Source organism: Camelina sativa, chromosome 7 (genome assembly GCF_030686135.1).
Source record: "Camelina sativa cultivar CO46 ecotype springtype chromosome 7, ASM3068613v1".
In the NCBI taxonomy this organism is placed as follows: domain Eukaryota; kingdom Viridiplantae; phylum Streptophyta; class Magnoliopsida; order Brassicales; family Brassicaceae; genus Camelina; species Camelina sativa.
Genome location: NC_141886.1, coordinates 18,716,128 through 18,736,169, shown reverse-complemented (window position 1 = coordinate 18,736,169; position 20,042 = coordinate 18,716,128). Strand labels below are relative to the sequence as shown.

At 36.8% G+C, this 20,042-nt stretch overlaps 2 protein-coding genes across 2 annotated transcripts; one reads left to right on the top strand and one right to left on the bottom strand.

The window, feature by feature from the left end:
- Nucleotides 1–65: 65 nt before the first annotated feature.
- Nucleotides 66–5,858, bottom strand: LOC104704674 (uncharacterized). The gene is made up of 8 exons (XM_087458508.1): nt 5,854–5,858; nt 5,673–5,754; nt 5,448–5,513; nt 5,264–5,352; nt 5,039–5,181; nt 975–1,048; nt 592–840; nt 66–410 (listed from the first exon to the last, which is right to left on the bottom strand). Exons 1-8 carry the CDS (start codon nt 5,856–5,858, stop codon nt 324–326), a joined length of 795 nt encoding a protein of 264 aa, XP_087314634.1. The 3' UTR covers nt 66–323.
- Nucleotides 5,859–17,426: 11,568 nt separating this feature from the next.
- LOC104773776 (paraxanthine methyltransferase 1-like) lies at nt 17,427–19,431 on the top strand. The gene is made up of 3 exons (XM_010498427.3): nt 17,427–17,561; nt 18,159–18,812; nt 18,922–19,431. The coding sequence occupies exons 1-3, from the start codon at nt 17,487–17,489 to the stop codon at nt 19,252–19,254; spliced, it is 1,062 nt and encodes a 353-aa protein (XP_010496729.2). The 5' UTR covers nt 17,427–17,486; the 3' UTR covers nt 19,255–19,431.
- The last annotated feature ends 611 nt before the right edge of the window (nt 19,432–20,042 follow it).

Sequence of the window (20,042 nt, the reverse complement as noted above, 5' to 3'; positions counted from 1 at the left end):
TCAACAAGAACACAACATAAAAAAAAGATGAAATGTTTCAAAGTGGATATGTCTTAAAACAAAAGCAATGTGATTTCAATAAACAATAGCTTCACTTCAACGATTATAAAGCAGAAGAGGTAGTGACAAGACTAGACAAAAGACCAACGAGAAAGTATTTTGAGAAACAGAAAGATGATGATGTATCACTTGTTTCTACCTCAGAATCTTCTTTCTTCTTCTTCTTCTTCTGATTCTTCGTCTTGATCCTGATCGTTCTTTTTGTCTTTGGGATCTGAAGACAATAGTGAACCAAGGAATGCACAGAAATGAGAAGTATCTGGCTAGTCTACCAAATCCTTCTTAGGCTGCTGCTGCTCCTCAGTGATAGACTCTAGTTGATTTCTCTTATTAGACTCATCTTCCTCACCCTAATTAAGAAAAAAAGAGAAAACTAACCTGAGCTGATTAAATGAGCACACACAAATTTATAGCAAAGACCCATCAGTTTACAGTAAAATTCCCATAAGCAATGGTCAAGAACAAAAGATAGACTTAAATGTCAAACAAGAACACAAAAAGAGAAAAAGATGAAAACTTTAAGATAGATACCGGAAGAGGAGGAGAAGCAGAGGAGGGGGGTTTATCAGAGATGGGATTAAGAAGAAGACCAGCGTTGAGATCGGTGACAAAGTGCACTGCTTTGCTTCTGAAAGATGATTTGTGGTGAGTCCGTAGATTAATCGTGAGAGCAAACGGAGTTGTGGCCTCTGATAAGAGAACTATGAAGATGTAGAACTGATTTTGCCCACTTGTGACAGAAAGAATGATCGCAAGCATCGATAAGAAGTGATGAAAAACCTTAAACAAGTAACAAAAGAACAACACCATTAGCTAAATAGTAAATACCAAATCCATTCAGCCAAACCGGAATTAAATGCCAACTCCTATCAAAGTTCATAAACAAATATGGAAAATATTATATGATGCCTTACGTATTCAATACCACCAAGAGCAGGGAAATGCAAAAACATCATTGCCAAGTCTGATAGAAAATAGCCTAAGGACACTACAAGAAAACAGGATATTTACGACTACAATTAACGACTAAATACGTAGTCGCTTAATTTCCTGACTACTTGTCGACGCTGTAGCTACCACGTTACAACTGCCTAAATTTAGTCGTAACTCAGACGTTATTTGCCGACCAAATACAATAATCGGTACTGTAGTTGTTGATTAACGACCATTATACGACTAAATGGAAAGAACTTAATTTAGTTGCATCAGAGTAGCTAATTTGGCGACTACGTAGCAACTTTGTCTGTGAGTCGGTAAGTTGGCGACTAGACAGCGACTAATGTTGTGGCATTCTTCACATATAAACTATAAATACAAGCATCATGTTGTGGCATTCTCATCATATTATTCTCATTTTCAAAGGTACAAACAAAATTAACCCGTAATGTCAAATTTTTTATGCTTGCTTTACCATATCTATACTTATTGTTATATAATTTTAGGTGCACCATGTCTTATTAATTGTTTAGACTTGAGCTTTTGTTTTCTATTACTGCAGATGTGAATTGGTTGCAAAGTGAAAAATTACCTGTAGAGGTGAAGCTCAAGAAAATGTATATGAATTAGTAGGTCTGAATTATCAAAAATTGTGGTCTTTATTTATATATGCTAAGTCATTTCTAGTCTTAATTTTATTATATTAAGTATATATGTAAGTAATGTTTTGTAAATTTTAAGTGATCAATATATTAAGTAGTGTATATATAAGTAGTATGCTTTAAATAATATATAAACTAAATTAAATTATATGGTTTTTATAAAATTAATTTTGGCTACTGATTCGTGACAAACAAGTGACTAACTTCAAAATATTGGGTTTAAACATGGTTATTACGTGTTGGACCAGATTTTGATTTTGCACTCCAAAACAAGCCCAACTTTTTAATATAAAATTACATGCCAACTAATCCCCGACTAATAAGCGACTAATTTTAAAATATTTTGGGTTAATTAAACCTGGGAATCTATTTACGCAGTCCAGCCTATAACAATCGACCTAACCCTAATTTTACAATCCTAATCTCTCATTTCTCACCATTCTTCTTCTTCGCCGATTCTCTCAATCTCCGATTCTCTCAATCTCCTATTCTCTCAATCTCCGATCTGTCTTTTCTTCGTCTTCCTCTTCACCTAAGCCATCTCAACGTCTTCCTCTTCGTCTTCGTCATACGATGCCACCTGTTAAGAAGTCTGGACGAAAGAGGAATGTTGTCCCTAACGCTTCTCTCAGACCCGGTGGCTCTAACCTTCCGTCCAAGGTGAGAAAAGTCAATCCTCTACCGCCTCAATACAACTTCACGTCGGCGGCCCAAAATCCTACGCCTCAGACGCCTCAAGAACAAGTCCCGCGTTTCCTCCCGACTATCGACGACAGCCGCACCTCAGGTCAGAAACTATCCACCACCACATATCCTATTTCAGAACTCCTTGAATCGAAGCGTTAAAGACCAACCAACTCGGTCATTACCAGAAGTTCAGAACAATCCACCGGTTCAATCGAATCCTTTGCATGATTCTGTGACATCTCCAGTTCAGAACTCTCACGCTCAAAGTCATCCTTCTTCTCAAGGTAACAACTTCGACGAGTCAGATCCAGTGTTGCCGGAACTCCGAGAGGACACGTTGAGGGCTCTTAACGCCATACTTATGGTGTCGGACCATCATACTTTTACGAACGTCCTCTCACCGGAACCGAAGCCTAACACGACTTGGTATGTAAACACTTTTAAAATAGGATTTGGACTTAGAATTAATTTCATTTTCTAGATTAGAGTCGATGAATCGTTGCTTTTAGATGACACACAACTCGGTTGCAGACAAACATCACTATTGACTATTGTTTTGTCATTCCCAAGTCTCTCATCAGTTAGTAGTAACTAGAAGAGTACATGTGTTATGTGATTGTGACGGCTTTTCATACATTCTCGAACAACATTTTTTTTTTATTTGATTTTAAATGACTTCGGTATGGTTTACGCTTACGCTTGATGCTGACTTGATTCTTATGTTATGAAGTTTACTCGTGATGTCAAATCACAACTGGTGCGGAAGATTACTAAATTTTTTACAAACCAATTTGATGGTCCATACTATAATTGGTCATGTGTGCCTCCGGAGAGACGAGAAAGATATTTCCTTGAGTTTGCGGTATAGTTTTATGTCATATATCATTCATAGATAGGTTTTAATTGTTGTTTTTCACTAACTTAATTCTATTTTTTTTCCTAGAAAACACACACTTGGGATCTATTGATAACACGGACAATGCAACACTTTTTCTATGAGATATGTCAACACCGGATGAAAAACATGGTATGCAACGTTAGGACTAGTCGAGTGCAACCTAATGGATTGAGGGTACTCTCTGGAAAACAATGGTTGCGCAGTGGGATAATGAAGAAGCACAAGAAAGGAGTCGAATCTATTCCAATGCTCGTATGTCAGACCGTAATGGTCTCGGTCCACACATGCACTTATCTAGGCCAACATCGTATCAACATGTCAAACAAGGCTTGGTGAGTAACTTTAACTTATGTCTTAACCTTTTTTTGTAGCTTTAACTTATATATTAACCTTCTTTTTTCCTTTTTTAACATTCCAGGAAGAGAAACTTAGGAGACCGTTGAGTCTTGGTGAGGTTTTCAAAGAGACACATACAAGGCCAGATAGTATGTATGTCGATCGAAAGGTCGAGAAGATCTTCTCAACTTATGAGAAAAACTTACAAGCTAAGATATCTGAGATCGAGTCAGATCCTTCACGAGCTCAGGAGCTCACAACATAAGATTATACGACCATATTTCTTCAGGTAAAGTACCATTTTCACAATCTATATTTAAAGAGTCTTCACAACTTTCATTTTCAGAACTAACAGTTTCAGTTTTTCTTTTCTAAGTCCACTGAGAAGGATTCACGAGGTAATCTTTTTGGACTTGGAAGCCTCAAGGATCATCTTCAGGATCTTCTCAATGGCAAGAGCCATCAACAAGGAGAGTCGTCGTTTGTAGTATTGCAAGAGCAAATGAAAGAAGCTCATCGTATAATTGAAGAACAAATTGCCAATAATGCAAAACGTGATGTTGAGATTGCTGCTCGTGAAGCAGAACATTCCAAAGTTGTGGCTGAGCAACAGATGAAGATAGATCATTTCCAAAAGTACTAGCGCAAAACTGATCTGGCCTTTGTGGAATTCCTTGTGTCTGAATCAAGTGATGCATCCACCGCCCCTCCAACACCAAGAACATCTGCTTCTTAGGTTACTTCTTAGGCTACTTATCTCTATTCCTTAACTCTCATGAACTTGTCACTTTAGGATGATGTGTCAATCATAGTTTTTGATTGATCATTTTGGTTCTCTTTTGGTTATTATGAATGTTGTCTACTTTTTGTAATTGCTAATGTGGTTAACATATTACAATTGTGGTGAACTTTTTGTTAATAAAATGTGAATTTTAGGTTTCTCTTTGGTAGAAATTCGAATTATAAAACAAAACAAAAAAAATATGGTTTTAATCACTATAGTCGTCAAACCAGTCATTAAATCTGGATTAAATTTGTCGTAAAATAGTCGTCAAATAGTAGCTAGGTAGTCGCATAAGTTAACGACGAAATCACAACTATTCTCAAACTAGTCGTAAACTACTTCTGTTCACATTTTATTAATCGTAAAATTGTCATTAAATAGTCGTAAATATTTACGACTAGGTTTGACTACTTTTACGACTATGTTTTATAGTCGTAATATGGTCGCTATTTACCGACTATGTTACGACTGAATTTCCTTATCGACTATCGATTTACGACAACAGTTATTAGTCGTAACTTAGTCGTTATGTATAAATTAGTGACTATGTAGTGACTATTTGTGTAGTCGTAAATCCCATGTTTTCTTGTAGTGGGAGATCTGCAAAAAGACCAAAAGACATAAGAGACGATCTCATTAGCAGTTATTGAGATTCTAGACAGAGTTCATGAGAACTAATCCCCATTACAGACTCCGATAACTTTGATGTACTATTGATGACTGCATCACCATGAACATTCTCATCAAACTGATATGATATCACCAAGAGATAGATTGAAGCCACATAAGTCAAAATAGCATGAAAGGTTGAGAAACCCTTGTGAGAAAAAAGTACTTGCTCAAATACAATCAACAAAAGAAGATAAAAAAAAACTCAAAATAAGGGAATAATCTAAAAATCTATTGTTCCATTCCATTCTAACTTTGCTGTCGAGTTTTCCATAAACACCAAAGAGCAATGGACTTATGAAACGATTCAAGTCATAAACCTTCAAAAAACAAAAACCAAAAACCAAAATCAAGAATCTTGCATCATCTTCATCACCAAATACCTAAAGATAAGGGACAAATCAAAAAGGCTTACGATTATGCACATGAGAGCACCAGAGCAAATCAAAGCAAGCAAAAGGATTTGTCTTGAAAGCCATCGGTTTCATAAACCAACAACCCTCGGTTAACCGATTGGAAAATCCATCGCCTTCATAAACCAACCACCCTCCAGTTTTAGCCGCAAAAATCAAAAGATTTGAGGTGAATCAATTGATTTTTCCGGTTTTAGGATGATGCGGACATCAGAACTAAACCAAACCGGGAGCATGGTGAACCAACCGGGCCACACACCAAACCGGTCCACGAAGAGCATCTTGGAGAATCTTTTCCCAAATGAAGTTCTGATCAAGCACAAAGAGAAGGGTTAATTAATCATCATCAAATTAACCCTAAGGAGTCCAATGGTTCAAGAGGGATCAAGCATCAGCAAGTCAAATTACCTCATTGTTGGGATATGACTGTTGCACTCTTTTTCCCTTGTCTAGGGTTTTTCCCACTGGGTTTACCTAGAAAGGTTTTTAATGAGGCAACACCAAGTCATCAAGGAATCACTTACCATTCATCTGATTCAAAGATGACACAAGAAGTCATAGCTGAAGTACTTGTTGGATTACTCGTTGGACCTACTGAACTACTCGCTGACAGGCATGTTGAACTACTCGCTGATGGACTTGAACTACTCGCAGATGAATCAGACATCATTGCAAGCTATGAAGAGTTTCGGCCTTTTGACACTTGGAACAGCCCTAGAGGAAGCCCACACACCTATTTGATTCACCACAAGTCCCCATCCCATGGAGAACAACCCAAGAGAAGACCCAAGCCTAAACCATCCTTTGAATCATGTCCATTGATTTACTTGGAGCCATATATGGAAACTTCCTCTTGCCTTCATTTGGACGTGCTCCAAATCTACATATGGAAACCAGGAGAGCCTCTACAACCACCAGAGAATATTTGGAGGATATTCACACGCAATAATAGCCATTGGATTAGGCGGATTCAATCCTATTATTACTTGCCCTTATCGGACCCGACTGCCATCAATGCACAATGACTAATTCCTATTCTATTCTTGTGCATATTTGAGTTACCACAAGTGACCAAGAAGCTTCCAAGACGTCACCACTTCCTCCCCAAGTTAACGAGACACAAGGCACACCTCACTTGCCTTATTTGGACCGATTCTACACTTAATGGTCCAGTGCCATATTTTCATTAATTGTTATGATTTGTTTCTTGTTTTAGAACACTAGAACGTGTAGCTGAGCCTATATATGCTCATTAGTTCGTTCATTTGTAAAAGACCCTTGATCATTTTAAAGTAATAGAAGCATTTTCTTCTTTACAAAGTTTGAGTCTTTGTATTACTTTGTTCTTTAGTTATTTGTGAGTGGTTCACTTAGTGCTTCAGAATCCTGCGAATTAAGTTTGTTGAGTGATTCAACATCCTTCATCCGTTCATTGATCGAGCAATTCGATTATCCCACCGATTGAGCGAGTCAATCACCCATCTATCCATCGTACCACCACTTGATTCACGAGAGAGTGCTTCAGAGCCAGCTCGTGAATTCCACCTTCCGCAAGATAAGCTTGGAATCTCTTGATCCTTGTGTGATCTTAAGTTGGAGTGATCCCAATCTTATATCATGGGATGAATCGCCTTCCAATCGCCGTTTGTATAGAGAGAGAAGAGAGAGAGAAAATTCGGGGAAGAAAGGAAGAAGAAAATGGAGAAAAAAAGAAAAAATCACTTTTATATTTTTCTTTTCCACAAATGAGAATATGCCACGTAACGATTCTCGTGGGTTGCTCAAATTACTTTCCAGATAATCGATTCTCTCCTAAATAGACCGATAAATGGGTTTTTTATTCAGTTTTTGGGCCCCAATTGGTTGAGCAACCATGAGTGCAACTCCCAGTGGAGATGCTTTAATTCTCTTTCTGATTTTTCTCTCTTCTCTCTCTTGTATCATTTACAGAGAGAAATCTCAGTCAATTTTATTTTGTTGGATCGTATGATTTGAAACCAGCATTTTCTTCCCGTGAGTCGGGTTTAGTTTCTGGCATCTCCAGCTTCGGTAGAGGAGATGTCTGGCTTATCGTCCAGCACCGTTTTCATCTCTATGGTGGTGTGCGACTGGATTTCCTTCCGACATCGGTGGTATCGTTTACACCATTGGTCGGCTCGCTTCCAGCAGTTGTTGGCTCTTTCAGCAACGGTGGCTGCCTTTTTCCGATAACGATGGCTTACATAGTATCGTTTTGACCGGTTTTTATCTAGAAGATCTGTCGTCCATCTCTCGGTGGTTCTTTGATGCTTTTGGTTCCAGATTCTCTTCCGGATTTTGTTTTTCTTTGTTGTCTCAATCGTTTTTGATTTTCTTTTGTAGCTTATCTTTCATTTGCATCTTTATTTCTCTTATCCTTCCTTTGATCTGAATTTGTCATTCTTCGATCCTTCCTTTATTAAGGAGTTTAATTTGTCCTTCAAGCGTATTGGGGTTCTCAATTTAAAAGGATGAATTGTTATTTGTGGATTGGAGTTTAGTTCGGTGAATCTGGTTCGATATGAAGTAATTGATGATGGTGATGGTCTTCTCTTTTGCTGCAACGTATCTGGATCGATTCGAATCTTTTAATTTTAGTATTTAGGTTCATGGTGGTTTCATACGAGATGGTGAACCATCTTTCTCTGGGAAGTTTGTGCTCTGGCTGTTCTTGACGAAGAAGATTGGGCTTGGGTCCTTTGTGCTTGCTCGAGCCTCCATCAGATTGCCTGAAAATGATGACTATGTGAAGTGTGCGGTGGTTTCCGGTGGTTTGGAGATCGGTGGTGACTGGTGTTGCAAAAGTCAGACTGGTGACTCCTTTCTCTTCTCGTCCCATGTGTCCTCAACTTCGCTTCAGATCGTGACACGTGGTTGTTGAGTTGGATCTAGCAGCACTCTTTCCTTATGTTTAAGTTTGATGTTTGCTTAAGAAAGCTTGTTTTTTGGTTAATCTCTAATGGTTAACCGACCAAAAGTTACGGGTTAATTGGATTGCACTCATAGCTCGGCAGGGTCGCGTGTTAAGCATAAAAGTTCATGGGACTGGGGTTAAGTGAGAGATTCAATTTTTCTCTCAATTTCTTGCAAAGCTTGTCTTAGTGTTTTTACTACTTTTGCTTTGTAAATTTTGGCTTTGTTGTTGTAACCCTTTCTTGGGTTTTAAGACTCTGTCATCTGACTTTTTGAAGAAAGTAATAATACTCCAGTTGACAAAAAAAGATAATTCTCTTCCTTTCAACTAATTTTTGGGAATGAATAAGGTCATATTACTAATATAATCTTATAGTTTAGTTTCAAACTTTTTGATTATGGACTACACTTGTGGATATCCAGTCCTACAAACTTCACACTTCAAATATCAGCATGAGAGGAGTGTGTCAAAATTATTCCAAATAAGAATATATATAGTGTGAAACAATTTTCCTCCTTTGAGCTAACTTTTGGGATTAGTTAGGCTACATTCACTAAGATGGTATCAGAGTCTAGGTTCAAATTTCTCGAAAGTGGCCTACCACCCTGGATGTCCAGTCCCACAAAATTCACGCTTCAAATGTCTTCTGAGTGTGAGGAGGGTGTGTTAGAGTCCCACATCGAAAGAAAACAAAATCATTGGGGAATATATATAATGTGAGGCAATCCTCCTCCATTTAGCTAGTTTATAGGAGTGAGTTAGGTCCATTACTACTAAGTTTGGTTCACAAATTGAAAAATTACGTTTGAGGAAAAACTAGCTGAAATTAACCGAATTCAAAGTGTTTGGTTTAGTTCGAAAATGATGAACTTTCATTCGGTTCATGGGTTTTGAAATGAAACCAAAACGACACTGAATTCGCTTTGTTCTGCTTAAGTTATGATATTTTGATGATTTCGGTATGTTTCTATATTTCTTTATATTTATAGGGACAATACTTGGGTGAATCTCTTAGGAACCTCTTCATTCACTTCCTTATAAAATAAATAAACAAAATTTTATACATTATTTTAAAATTAAAAATCTAAACTGCTCTTTTATAAACCAAACTAACAGATAATTTTGTTTTAGTTGTAAAATCTAAACCCTAACCACCTCATTTGTAAACCCAAACCGATATATAATTTTGTTCTCATTGTAAAATCTAAACCTTAACCACTTCATTTGTAAACTCAAACCCACATATAATTTCGTTATTATTGTAAAAGCTAAACTCTAACCATCTCATTCGTACCCAAACCGAGATATAATTTCGTTTCAATTGTAAAAATCTAAACCCTAATCACCTCATTTGTAAACCTAAATTGACACATAATTTCGTTTTAATTGTATAATCCAAATCCTAATTTTCTTTTATCACTCAAACCGATATATAACCTCGTTTAATTGTAAAATCTTAATCAATCTAATATTTAACTTTCTTTATTTCCTTAATTTGTTTGTTTTTAATTTAATTTTGATTTATTTTTAAATTAAAATATTATATAGAAGATTCTGATTGGTTAAAAAGAAAGAGGTGGATAAAAGGGTTCACCCCTAAAGATGAACCTAAGTATTTTTTTCTATCTATAACATTTTAATTTAATAAAAAATTTCGTTCAGTTTTAAAAACTGAAATTATGGAAAATTACAAAATATATAGTATACCGGTCGGTTCTCCTTACCTAACTGACCCTATCTTTTTACTTCTTTTTGGGAAAATCATGTTTTAAACCTTTAAAGTATCATTGGGTAGCACTTTAAACCTTGAGAGAATTTCACTAACACTACAAATCTTTAAAATGATTTTACTAACACTTTGAATCTTTAAAATAATTTTACTAACAATTTAAACCTTAAAAAAAACTTTCATTTTTGTATCGCCACAAAAATAATAGAATAATAATATTCATCAATGCGAAATAGTTAAACTATGTTGGTTTAATTTAAATTTTAATTAGTTTTAGTTTTTATAGATAAATAAAAAGAAAAATAAATAAATTTATGTTCATCTTCATTGTAGACAAAACTTTTACGGCGTTACTCTTCACATTATTAATCCTTTTAATAAATGCATCTCCACTGGATTCTGAAATAAATCAATTGACTTCTCATTGGAAACCAATGAATCTTCTAAATAAATTGTTGTCTTCAATTTTACATTTGTCAAATGTTTTAACCTTACCTCTGATTCTTCATATTTTTTTTTGCTTTGATGTATTTTTAATCTTATTTTCTCAGTAGGAATAAATAATTAAACTAAATTAAATTCATTAAATAAGTATTTAAATCAAACCAGCATAGTTTAACTATTTCACGTTGACGGATTTTACTGTTCTGTCATCGTCTGTGGCGGTACAAACAGGAAAGTTAGTTTGGAGGTTTAAAGTGTTAGTGAAATCATAATAAAGGTTTATAGTGTGAGTGAAATTATCTCAAGTTTTAAAGTGCTACTAATGACACTTTGAAGGTTTAAAATTTGATTTTCTCCTTTTTTTTTTATTAATTTGATGGATACCAAAATTTCCAGTTCAGTGTGGTTTGATAGCTTCAGTTTAGTATATATTATTTTTATTTTTAAAAAATATTCAAAAGTGAAAAGTGGTAGTATACTTTGTAAGGAAAAATTCAAGTCTTGATATGTCATAATTACAATATATATATAGGCTTAATGGTAAAGGTTTTACAATAACTATTTACACATATATTTTTTAGCTATATCTCTCTTTATACGCCCCTTCAAGATGAATGTAAGTTCTTGAGTCTAATCTTGACATTCAATTCATGAAAATGTACACATGGTAATGGTTTGGTAAGAGCGTCAACAAGCTGATCATCTCTAGAGATAGGAGCGACCCGCAGCGTGACAGATTGTATGTTTTCTTGTACAAAATAATAGTCTAAGGCAACATGTTTCATCTTGGTATGGAAGATAGGATTGGCACAGAGATAAGTGGCTCCCATATTGTCACAGTAGATAAACGAAGGTGTTGGTAAGTTGATGCCAATTTCTGTTAGTAAAGAATAAATCCATTGCAATTCTGAGGCCATGTTCACGACAGCTCAATAATCTGCTTTCGTTGACAAACGGAACACACTTCTCAGTTTCTTTGAAGACCATGATATTGGACTGCCACCAAAATAGACAATATAAGCGTTGGTGGAAACATAATTTGCTCGATCCTGACCCCGATCTACAACGGAAAAGGCATGTAGAGTCAGAGGATCATCACTGCGGATGAAAATACCAAGTGACCTTGTGCCAGTGAGATAACGTAACACAAGCTTAGCAGCCTACCAATGCACATTAGTAGGTTTGTGCATAAACTGAGATAACCGATTGACCGGAAAAACAATATTTGGTCTTGTGAAGGCCAAGTATTGGAGGCTACCTATCACCATTCGCTACTCTGTAGGATCATCAAGGGGAGTACCAGAGAAAACTGTGAGGGTCGGTGATTGAGACATAGGAGTGGAGACCGTTTAGCATCGAGCATGTTTGTCTTGGCGAGAAGATCAGTGATATATTTGCGTGCATTAAGTGGAGTCTTTTAGTTGTTTGTGTAGCTTTATTACCCAAGAAGTAACTTAAAGGACCTAGATCATTGAGAGAGAAACGCTGAGCTAGTGAAGCATGAAAAGCGTGAACTAATGGTGGAGCTCCTGCAATGATAATAAACAAGTACATAGATGTACTCAAGACCATGTTTATAGATGAAGAGCAAGTTATCTGCTAGGGAAGTTTTGTATCCCGATTGGAGAAGAAATTGACGAAGTTCTTGGTACCACGCACGAGAAGCTTGTTTAAGTTCATACAATGCCTTCTGCAGTCGTCACACGTGATGAGGTCTATCGCGTTCAATGAAACCCAGAGGCTGAGAAACATATACTTCATCTTGAAGAGTGCCTTAGAGGAATATGTTATTAATGTCCACTTGGGGTATTGCCCATTTGCGTTTCACGGAAACTTCAAGCACAAGGCGAATGGTGGTTGATTTGATGACAAGACTGAAAGTCTCCTTATAATCAAGACCGTATTGCTGGTTGTATCCCCGAGCCACTAAACGAGCCTTATACATTTCAATAGAACAATCAGGTTTTTATTTCAATGTAAAAAGCCACTTACACAAAATAACATTCTAGGCATTTGTTGGGGGCTCCAAATCCCATTATTGTTCACAGATTTGAGCATTGATCTCATCCGCCATCGCATTTCACCAATTTGGATATTTCATTGTATGTGCCACAGTTGTTGGAATCACCGGTGGATGTGTGGTCGTAAGAGTGAATTTGGTTTTTGACTTGGTGAAATTGTTTTTGGATCGGGTTCGCATCTGATGTTGATTTTGTGGTGAAGGTGGAGAAGGAGCGGGTATGGATGACGAGGTTTCTGACGACAAAAGAGGATTTGATGTTGAAGATGATGAGGTTTGGTACGGTGTTTTTCGGGAAGAGGAAGGAGATAATGGATTTGATATTGGGTTTGTCGTTTGAGAAGGCTAATTGTTATGTGGTAGTCGGCTTGTTGGTAAGTGGGCCGCAGAGGAATCCATATCCTGAACCCGTTGGTTTCGAGTTTTTTGGTCGATATCCATAAAAGCAGAGAACGCAAACTGTGGCATGGTCAGAGTAGGCAATGAGGACGGGATGACCAGCGATGGAGCCAATGGCGGAGCCAATGATGGTGTAGCATGAGACGGTGGGTGATGATCTAGACACGGGGGAGAGGAGGAATGAGCTGGTGGCGATGGTAAGGCCGGTAACGACAACACTAAATCCAATTTGGCAATAGTATAGGTGCATGTGGTTGTGTTACCAACAACGCGTTCACCGTTGAGGTACTGCAAATGGAAAACTCGTCTCAACAAACTGAATATGACGCAAAGTATAGATGCGACCACTCGAAACATCCAAACATATAAATGCACTATGTGTGAGGAGTACCCAAGAAAGACACATGGTGTTGAACGAGACTCCAACTTGTTGCTGCGATAAGGACAAAGCCATGATTAACACACACAACCAACACCCGAAGCTTTAGTTAATTAGGTGTCGTCTTTGTAACATCCGCGAACCAAATTGTCGGTTTTGGGAGTGGGTGTCGATCGACACCAAGGAGGGTGTCGGCCGACACCAGCAATTTGGGTTCGTCAGTTTGTTTTAATTTGTCGTTTTGATTTGGTTTGGTTAATTTAAACCTTAAAACCGGGTTATTTAAGGAGGAAGTCGACCTAGGTTGTGATTAAAGAGTTGTGTCGTTTCCGAGAGTTAGAAAAAAAGGAGAAAAAGTTCTAGAGAGTGTTCTTGGGAAATCTTGAGAGTTTAGGCTTGTTTGAGAGATATGTAGTTGTGGAGTTAAGATCTGGTGCTAGGAACGAAGGAGAAGCTTTCCAAGGTGTTGGATTCATTGTTGTGGGTCAGAAACTTTCTGCAAAGGAGGTGAGTGCTTGACCATGGCTGATCTAAGTCTGAGAATCCTTTGTTTTGCTTGTTTTGTGGCAGCTTGTGTTGTTTTCTTGTATTCTTGTGGTTGGGTTGTGGTTCTCATGTGATTCCAGGGGTTTTGGGTGAGTTCCAGACGATTTGGAAGAGATGAGAAGCGGTTCTTCGACTTTTGGCTTTGAGTAGATCGTGTATGTGGAGTCGGTGTCGATCGACACGAGGGATGTGCGTGTTGATCGACACTAAGGGTCAGTGTCGGTCGACACCATCTTGTCTGACACTTGTTTTTCTGGTTTGTTTGTGCTTGCTTGTGGTTTGTTAAACATTGGTTTCTCAGTTGCTTATGTGTATTATTGCCCAGTAGATGGGAGGATTGTCTCACTAAGTATTTATGATAATACTTACGCATCTCAATTGTTGTTTGTGATGTGCAGGTATGTAACGTGGAATCATGGCGATGAGGAGGAGGATGATCTAGGGTCTCGGTTATTGTGTTATGGTTATGTTAATGATGTTAGAATCTTGGATAGAGTTATGCTACGTCGTTGGATAGAATGGTTAGAAATGTTTTTGTGTTGTTGATATGTTGGTTTTGTATTGTTGGTATGTTTCCGCTGTATATATTGGTTGTTGCTGGTTTAATGATGAATTGTGGTCTGGTTGGGTTTAATTAAGTAGTATAGGATGCTTAATTATATATTGGTATTATTAAAATTAAAAAAACGGGTTGGATCGTTTTATTTTGGTATCAGAGCTGAACCCAGACGAGTGTGGAGTCGAGTGGGCTCACATCGTCGGGGGTGTCGGTCTTGGTGCGCAACAAGGACGTTGCGATCTGTTAGTGGGGGTGAATTGTGACATCCCGGTTTTAGAGATTTGCGGAGAGGTTTAAAAGAATTGCTTTGACCACCTATGTCACCAAAGTGCACTTATCTTTTCGGTCAAGGGTCCTGGGAGAACTCTAGAGTTAAGTGTGCTTGAGCTGGAGTAGTCTCAGGATGGGTGACCTTCCGGGAAGTAATTGTCGGAACTGTGCGAGTGAGGACAAAACACAGGGAAAGATCATGTGATGATTAGTAGGGACGGTAACAAGTCTTTAAACCTCCCGGAAGTAGCAAACCGACTATCGGATATGGATGGGCTCATGGACCTAGTGAGAGGACATGAGGCCCATTCAAGAAGATGGGCCCATGGACTAAGAGTGGACATAGTGCTCAGTAAGAGCTGGCAGTCGGGGCGTTATAGTCTTAAACAGTTTGCGATTGATAAGTATACCGCAACAACAAACCCATAAAGCCAATAACATTTTGGGACAGAGGCATTATTGAGTAATGCAAAGCCTATTTTGATGATTTTTGCTAATATTTGGGACATATAAGATATCTTAAAGTGCAAGAGATCGAGATGGTGTAGGGAGTAAGGTGAAACTCGTATGTATGATTTTGAGACCTGAACCATGGCAAAGGTAACCTCTTTGCCCCCATGTATGGTTGGTGTATTAAATTCGGGTTTTACAGTAGACTTCTAACTCAAAACCAATTGGCAATGAGTGGATAGGCCCTAACCATTTATATATTAGTTAAATCCCTTCACATCTTTCCGATGTGGGATATTTTACACTAACACTCCCCTCACGCTCAGGCATGACCATCTGAAGCGTGGACATATGTGGGAACAACATCTACGGGGTGGCCCAACAATCAACATGCTCTGATATCATATTAAATTTGGGATCTATAGTGGGATTCCAACTCAAAATGAGTGGAAAGACCCTAACCTTTTATATATTACTTAAATCCCTTCACATCTTTCCGATATGTGATATTTTACACTAACATGGTGAAACACTAAGTTGGCAAGATGAGAGGTTAAGTGATGCTTAGCACCACTGTCTACAATCCAGTTGGCTAGACTATATGGAGGAACTGTGGCCACATGCGCGCGGAATTGCCACGGTGTAGTGAGAACCGATGGAAAGCCGCCAGTTGAAGGATGATAGTTGCTCCCCGATGTCTGCAACTGAGAGCAACGTCTTGTGCTGTATCCAAACACACCACACAGCTGACAACAACCTTGGTAACCACGACCTGAAGACCCACATGAGAAGGTTTGTTGATGTCTTTGTGTGTGTGAGCGATGCTGAGAGCGAGGATTATGAGATGGCCTATAAAAAGCAGCACACGAACGAAAATTAAAAAAAAAAAAAAAAAAAAAAAATCTAAACTGAAATAATGCAACAAAATTAGAAAGAAAAAACACGCGAATGAAAATAACAACAAAATGAGAAAGCGATATGATATTAAAAGTTAGAAACAAAAATAGTGTCATTGTGCCTGATAAAACAAAACATCAACTTCCCTCCAAACGCTATTTCTTGACTTGTCAAAGAGCATATATATAATACCTTTTGTTGCTTATTATAGTCAAACGTATATAATGATTTTTTTATATTTAACAAACCATATAATAATTATTTTTCCTGCATTTAACACTAGTAACTCACAAATATAGTTTTCAGATAGTAAACTTAAGTTTTAAAAAACTTTTTAAATGGGCTATGTGACTTATTTCATGTCGAGCACTGTCTAGACTAAATCTTCCTTGACGGCTATGGTCTCGCCGGTCAAATTTGACTAATCTCTTCGTGTATCACTTCATTTTTCTAAAAATAATTTCCTTATTTGTATAGTTTTAGAATTACATGGTTAGACCTAATTATGGCTATGAATGGTCGTAAGTTTTTGAATTTTTCAGATTAGTGTTAGATTTTTTATTTTAAATATTTTCAAAAAAAAACTAGAAATGGAAGAAAAAATATCAAGTCATTTTAAAAGACGTAAAAGTCAATATGTAACATAGACTATAGATTTGTTTTAATTGATAAAAACTATCGAAATGGTTTTTTTTTATTAGATTATAAAATAAATTTTAAAAAAATCTAAAACCAAAAACAACTTCAAAATCCACCACCATTCAAAGTCTATATATACTTTAGTTTGCAAACTTTATTTAAAAATCTTAGTGGTCATATAACTATTTTACATAATTCATTATCTCAATGATTATTTAACATATATATACTCCTACATTCCTATACATAGTTTCTTTATGCACAAAATTTAGAATTACATATTTTCTATAAGCAAGAAGTGATCCGCACTTTAACCACCTGATTAATTTCCCTAAAATAAATGAGTGTAACTGTTCCTTCAGCAAATTTTTAAAACGTGACACTATTTCGACTGACTATAGCCTAGAAATTCTATAATTTACATTTTCAGACCTTATTCATGCATTTCCTTCCGCAAGAATAGTGAGGTTTAGAAAAATGGGGTTGTAAACAAAATTCCATTCTTAATCTTATTCTTCAACTTGCAAACTTTATTTATGATTTAAAATTAACATATGTCACAATACCCTGAGTTAAAACTTTGTCAAGTGCCACGTAAAGTTTACGTTGATAAAAAAAAAAAAAAAAAAAAAAAGTTTACGTTGAATATAATTATATTATATTCACAAGGAATATTGCTATAAATAGGCATAATAGAGACGTCCATGGATTATCACTTCTCTCAGCACAAACCAAACCATCAAACAAGAGAAGAGAAGAAGAAAGAAGAGATACATCATGACTACTACTCCAGAATGGATCATGATTGGAGGAGATGGTCCAGAGAGTTACAGCCAACACTCTTCGTACCAGGTTTGAATACATATATTTTGCAAGCCGTGCCTACTTGAGAAAAGTAAGAAACGTTCGCCTAGAGCCTAATTATATTTTATGTAAAACTGTAGACACATATTTAAACCACTCTCGCGTAAGCAAACTTTCATTAACAGTAAGTTTAATCCTTAGTTTTCTAAAAAAAAAGTTTTTTAGTGTACTCATTCTTTCGTTTTCTTTTACACATGACCTTTTTTTTTTTCTGCCAAATCCTTATCATCTATGTTCTTTTTATGTGTATTTGACAAGTTTACAAATACACAATAACTATGTTGGAGACCATACATATCATATGTTATTGACTTTCTAGAAAACTTTTGTCTATTAGTAAACAAAATAATATAAACATTAATGTTTTCACCATTTATTTTAAAATTAGTTAGCATATAATTTTATTAAATTAACTAGAAAAATTTTAAATAATTTTTTCTTATAAATCTGTGTTCAATTTTAACAATATATATATATATATATATATATGTGTTCAATTTGCCTATGGCCTCCAAAACTCTAGGCACGGCTCTTGCATTCCTTGTTAGCTAGTTTCTGAATTTTCAAGATGTATGTATTTAACAGAGAGCGTTGTTGGAAGCAGCAAAGGACAAGATGACCGAGGCGATCTTAACCAACCTCAGCCTTGATTTGATATCGAACCGGTTCAGTGTAGCAGACTTTGGTTGTGCGAGTGGACCTAACACTTTTGTGGCAGTCCAGAATATAATAGATGCGGTAGAAGAAAAGTACCGTAGAGAAACCGGACAAAACCCGGCAGATAGCATCGAGTTCCAGGTCTTGTTCAATGACTATACCCTCAACGATTTCAACACTCTCTTCAAGACACTTCCTCCGGGGAGAAGATACTATAGCGCTGGGGTTCCTGGTTCCTTCTTCGACCGTGTTCTCCCTAAGGAGAGTTTCCACATCGGAGTCATGAGTCACGCATTCCATTTCACCTCCAAGATCCCCAAAGGGATCATGGACCGTGACTCTCCGTTGTATAACAAAGACATGCAGTGCACCGGGTTCAACCAAGCAGTCAAGAAAGCATATCTTGATCAGTACTCTATCGATATCAAGAAACTATTGGATGCTAGAGCTGAAGAGCTCGTGCCCGGGGGACTGATGTTGCTTTTAGGATCGGGTCTAAGAGACGGAGTTAAGAAGTCCGAGACCCGTAATGGAATAGTAGTGGATTTTATCGGAGAATCTCTTAGTGATCTTGCTAAACAGGTACAAATATAATTTCATCTTCAAAGAATTACCTACTATCTACAATAATGACACAAGTACTTAACTTACGTATCTTTTTTTTTTTAAATTTGTTTTTGGTTTTAAAAAGGGTGTCACCGAGCAAGAAAAGGTGGACACTTTCAGAACCTCAAATTACTTTGCGGAACAAGGCGAGATCAGGCAAATCATTGAGGAGAATGGGAAGTTCACAATCGAGGCTTTTGAGGATATCATTCACCCTAAAAATGAGTTTCCGCTAGACCCCAAGATATTGGTCATCTCCGTCAAAGCCTTCTATGGTGCATTCATTGCCGTACATTTTGGAACCAAAGTCATGAGGAAAGCCTTTGAGCTTGTCGAGATCAAGGCGCGCGAACATATTTCTCGTCTCGAGAATGCCAAACCTGGAATGCAGTACCTCATCGTGCTTCGCAAGAACTAATCTATGATCCAAATATATTAATGTACTAATGTGTTTTACGCGCCATCGTTGCTTCATCTTGTTTCCTCGATGTCATGGTGCTTTGTCATCTTTTTCTTATAGCTGTTTTATCTTTGCATCTTTGTATTCTCCCCTATCCTATAAATTAATAAAACTTCACTTTGAGCTTATAAATAATACTAAGATCCTCCTATAACGTTGTTCTATATATATTTATTTTAGGTTGGCCAGTACAGAGTTTGAATTCAAGATTTCACGTTTCGGTTCCTAATTTCCTATCCTCTGCGCAAATTAAAAAATTTCCAACTTTAACACTTATTTCGTGTGAAAAAATCAACGACACACCATTTTTATTTTCCTACCAAACGTATATTTCTTTCAATCTTTACAGTTTACACTTACAATCTACACTAAAATTCTTTTTTATTTTATTTTATCAACAACTTTTGTTTATTAGTTTAGATCAGCAAATGCGAAAGAACATCGCTTACAAATAAACTTAGATACGGTTCAGTGCATTACGTACCAAACTATTCACTTTGGTATTAGCTTAACCAGAAACTAAAATTAAAGAAAAGCCAAGAAAACTCTTCTTGTCGTTTTGTATCTCTTCTATGTAGGTTGAGAAGGCTAACTACTCGGCTAAGAAAGACACCATCTTCACCAAATATGACCAATAGGTTACGAATACCACATCTTTCTTATTTACTTCTATCATACACTTCATCGCCCACAATAGTGCTTTAACTTCTGCGAATAAAGCCGACAAGGTTTGATGGAGATTTGCA